The sequence below is a fragment of the Delphinus delphis genome, chromosome 15, assembly GCF_949987515.2.
Source record: "Delphinus delphis chromosome 15, mDelDel1.2, whole genome shotgun sequence".
Lineage (NCBI taxonomy): Eukaryota > Metazoa > Chordata > Mammalia > Artiodactyla > Delphinidae > Delphinus > Delphinus delphis.
The window spans coordinates 83088393-83092531 of record NC_082697.1 but is presented as its reverse complement, the minus strand read 5'-3'; the positions used below and the strand labels follow the sequence as shown (position 1 = coordinate 83092531).

The window sequence follows — 4139 nt, the reverse complement described above, 5'->3', positions numbered from 1 at the left end:
GGGCTTCCTTCCATTTGCAAACTTAGAATTCCTTAGGTGTAAGGAGACAGTCAAGTAATGGTCATTGCCACTTGTGCAAACACTGCACTGGTGGACCTGTCCGAAAGATTTAATATTTGCAAGAACTCCGCATATCGGGGTTTGTGGGAGGCAGGCCTGCCCCAGAGACCACCTGTCCTCATCCCAGAACCCTTGAAAACCTGCTCTATGTGGCCAAGGGGCTCCGCAGGTGAGTAAGGGAAGGGTGGTGAGATGGGGCGAGTACCCTGGGTTGGCTGGGTGGGCCCCGTCTAGCCCGTGGCTTCTGAAAAGTGGAGAACTTTTCCCAGCCGAGCCAGAGAGAGGAACGTTGCTAATTTCGAAGATGGAGGAAGGCGGCCTCTAGAAACTGGAAAAGGCAAGGACATAGATTCTCCCCTGGAGCCGCCAAAGGAACCAGTCCTGGTGGTTTCCTAACTTACAGAACTGTGAGATGATAAACTTGTGTTGCTTTAAGCCACTAAGTTTGGGGTAATTCGTTTAGGGCCATAATGAAAAAGTAACACCTGAGTTATTCTAGTGAGAGAGGCCTCGGGCGCGGCAATTAGTAGAGCTGGGAAAACCCTGGTCAGGTGCTTCAAGCTTCAGCGCTCTGCTTTAAGGGCTGAGCACGCTCGGCGGCCCGTTTAAGAGCGGGGCGGGGCCTGCGGTTGCCTGGAGACCGGCAGGATCAGGTCGCCGCGCCGCTTTCGTCTGGGATTGGCAGAGTCCCACGGCGTCCCCAGCGAGGTGAGCGCCCCCGCGGGGTCCCGGGGTCCCAGGCCGTGGTTGCGCCGCGACGGACATGACCTTGCCTTGCACTCCGGGACTCACCTGTGCGTCCTGCTCGATGCACCGGGGTGTCTTCAGTGGGGCCAGTTTGGAAAGGCCACAGAAACTGTGGCTTTGGAGCCCTGTGCCTCAGCTCTAAGACCTTGGGCAAATAATTAGCACAAGATTTTTTGCTTGACCCTGGCAGTGCTGTCCTAGGGAGTAGGTAGGTAGCCGATGATTTCAAGTTCAAAAACAGGAAAGTGAAAAAGTAATCACTTCATTATTGATTGTGCACACTGTCTGATCCGTAGGGATTTTGTGCATCATCTCATCCTTATAACCAGACCAAGGTGCTGTTATTCTTGTTTGACAGCTGAAGCAGAAGGACCTCAGGTAACAGCTGGGAAGGGGCAGTGCAGCTCATGAGCACTTTGCCATGCTGACACACGAAGAGACGGGCTTTTAAAGTACGAACTGGTGGCATGTAAGATTTCAGAGGTTAAGTCGGTATTTTTCACACACAGGATTGCTCTTCTTACTGGAGCACTATTTGGAAAGAAGTGGTAGATGGTGGTTCCAATTTTAAAAATTTTAGGAAGCAACCAATGCAATATTGAAGTAATATTTTTATAAACTGGTGAGACTCGATACTTGTAATTAATTTTTCAGGCTGTAGGAAAAGAGTGATAATGACACTGGGGTTGTAAAACAACGAGACATAATTTTTATTTTTCAGGTAAAACTCATCAACGCCTTGAAACAAACAGCTTTCAACCAAAGGAGTCATTTGATACTTACCTATATAAAGCAAACCTTAGGTCTTCTAAAGGCAATGGTGAAAGAAAAGAAAAGAGCAGATAAAAAAGGGGATAAGTTGGCCTGCTCTCCCTCGTCTGTCTCCGATCATACAGAGTTTCCCAAACAAGATGGCAATGCTGCTAGGCAAGATATGCCCCCAGGTGCTGTGCCACCATTGGACATGCAGCTCAAAGAACCAGAACTCGAGAGAGAGTGCAAAAATGATGATCTGCGGAATGAAGATACCACCCAGTATGAAGATACCACCCAGTATGAAGAGCCCATTCTGACCAAACTCATAGTAGAAAGGTGATTTTTTTTTTGCTTTTGAAAGGTGATTTTAATGAGCTGCATCGTCCATGCTCCCTTTTCTACGACTTTCATGCTCTCTGTTCTCTGTCTCTTGATAATCTCTTACTGTAGCTTTACTTCCGTCTCCCTAGACGACGGTAAACATCAATGTCTTTAGCACTGTTCTCTCTCCAAGAGTTTTAGGTTCAGATTTTTACCTCCCTAGTGGACATCGTCCACTGGCCTTCAAACTTTCTGTGTCTCAACGCAAAGACTGCAGGACTTGAAGTACCATGATCTGGATTTGAGTCTTAGCTCTAGGACATCAACCCCATCGCCGAACCTTTCTGAGCCTCAGGTTCTTAATGGGGGGAAATAAATGAGTATTCGCACCTTAGAAGGTTCCTGTAAACGTTGCTGTTTCTCTCGCAGCCTTTGGCTCCTCCCTTGGTCCCTGTTTCTATCAGGGCATCCAAGCTCCAAGTCACAGAACTAATCTCTTCCCTACCCCTGCCTTTTGTGTTTCTTTTTCCTCCGTGCTTCTCTCATTCATCCTTTTCGCTACGCACAGACTTGTCTTCATACCTCTTGCTTGGGCCATTGGACTCACTTCCTCAAGAGTCCCTGCTTCTAGCCTCTCTCCCCACACCTCATAGATTTACCTTCCTAATGCTGACTTGGTTTACATCACTCCTTGTACTAATTATCTATGTAACAAGTTACCCCAAAACATGACACTTAAAGCAATAAATATCACGTCGTTTATGGGGCTCAGGAGTCTGGCAGCAGCTTTGCTGGATGCTGGATGGTACTGGGTTAGGATCTCATGAGGTTCAGCGAAGATGTCAACCAGGGTTCGTCTAAAGGCTTGACCGGCTGGACAGTCTTTCGCAGTGGCTCCCTGGGGTGGCCGTCAGTCTCAGTTCCTCATCGCATGGGCTGTCTCCGCAGGGCTGCTTGAATGTCCTGCCGGCATGGCAGCTGGCTTCCCTGGGGAGTGATCGAGAGCGAGCCAGCTTTGGGAGCCTCGGTGTCTTTCACAACCTAGTCTCGGACATCAGCTTCTGTCATTGCCAACAGCCTAGTGGTCACACAGGTTGCCTCCCTGGCTTGACTGTTGTGTACAGTGCTGCTATGAACATGGGGGTACATGTATCTTTTTGAATTAGAATTTCTGTCTTTTCTGGATATATGCCCAAGAGTGGGGTTGCTGGATCATATGGTAGCTGTATTTTTAGTTTTTTTAAGGACCTCCATACTGTTTTCCATAGTGACTGCCATTAATTAGAATTTTTAAAAAATGATTGCTGAATGTTATCATACTTTTCTGGCATCTTGATATAAACATGGTTTTTCTTCTTTGATTTGCCGATATCATGAATTATATTTATAGGTATTCTAATGTTTACCCTTCCTTGGATTCTTGGAATAATCCCAGTGTGGTCATAGCTGTCACAGGTCCATTTGTTTTCCACCTCACTTACCTCAGAGCCTAGAGGCAAGCTAGGTGACACATCACACGTTATCCATTCGGTGCTGAACTAAAAATCTGGGTGCTGTTCTCGGTACCTCCATTCCCCAAAGGCAGCACGTCAGCAAGCCCTGTTGGTTCTATGTCCGGAATATATCTTAAAAATATTATCATAGTAAAATATGCATAGCATAAAATGTACTATTTTAACCATTTTAAGTATAAATCCAGAGGCATTAAATACACATGTCATGCAACAATCCCCACTACCCATTTTCAGAATGTTTTCATCACCCCAGACAGAAAATTGTCCAGAATATTCCATACGCCTCCATCTCTCTCCCCTCTCACTACTCCATCCCAGCAGTTAGCTTCCCCCCACACACAGTCCGTTCTCCACGGCAACTGGAGTGATCTTTTTAAGACGTAAATCTGGTCTTGTCCAACCCACCTCTTAAAACCCTCTCATGATTCCTCTTAGAGCTTTTCGATTTTATAGCAAGTCTTTATCACGGCCCAGCCTCTTCTTCCGCTGGTCTCCCTCCCATCCATTGCTCACCTACTCAGTGTGGTCCAGCTGTGCAGCTGAACTTGAGCCGGCAGGCTCTTTCCTGCCTCAGGGCCTTTGCACTTGCTGTTTCCTCTTCCTGGGGATCCTCTTCTTCTCCAGGTTCTTTGTTATAAGTAGCCGTCTCCTTACTCCTGATCACATTCCCTGATCATATCTTTCACAAAAACTGAACGTGATCTAGAATTATCTTGTTCATTTGTTTCCTTTTTACTGTCT

General features: G+C 46.8%; 1 protein-coding gene across 1 annotated transcript in view; it reads left to right on the top strand.

The window, feature by feature from the left end:
- Nucleotides 1-228: 228 nt before the first annotated feature.
- RSPH10B (radial spoke head 10 homolog B) overlaps nucleotides 229-4139 on the top strand; it is a 39330-nt gene continuing 35419 nt past the window's right edge. The window contains exons 1-2 of the mRNA XM_060032465.1: nucleotides 229-768; nucleotides 1529-1899. Coding sequence (XP_059888448.1) covers nucleotides 1625-1899 — 275 coding nt within the window. The 5' untranslated portion in view covers nucleotides 229-768; nucleotides 1529-1624. The remainder of the gene's footprint in view (nucleotides 769-1528; nucleotides 1900-4139) is intronic.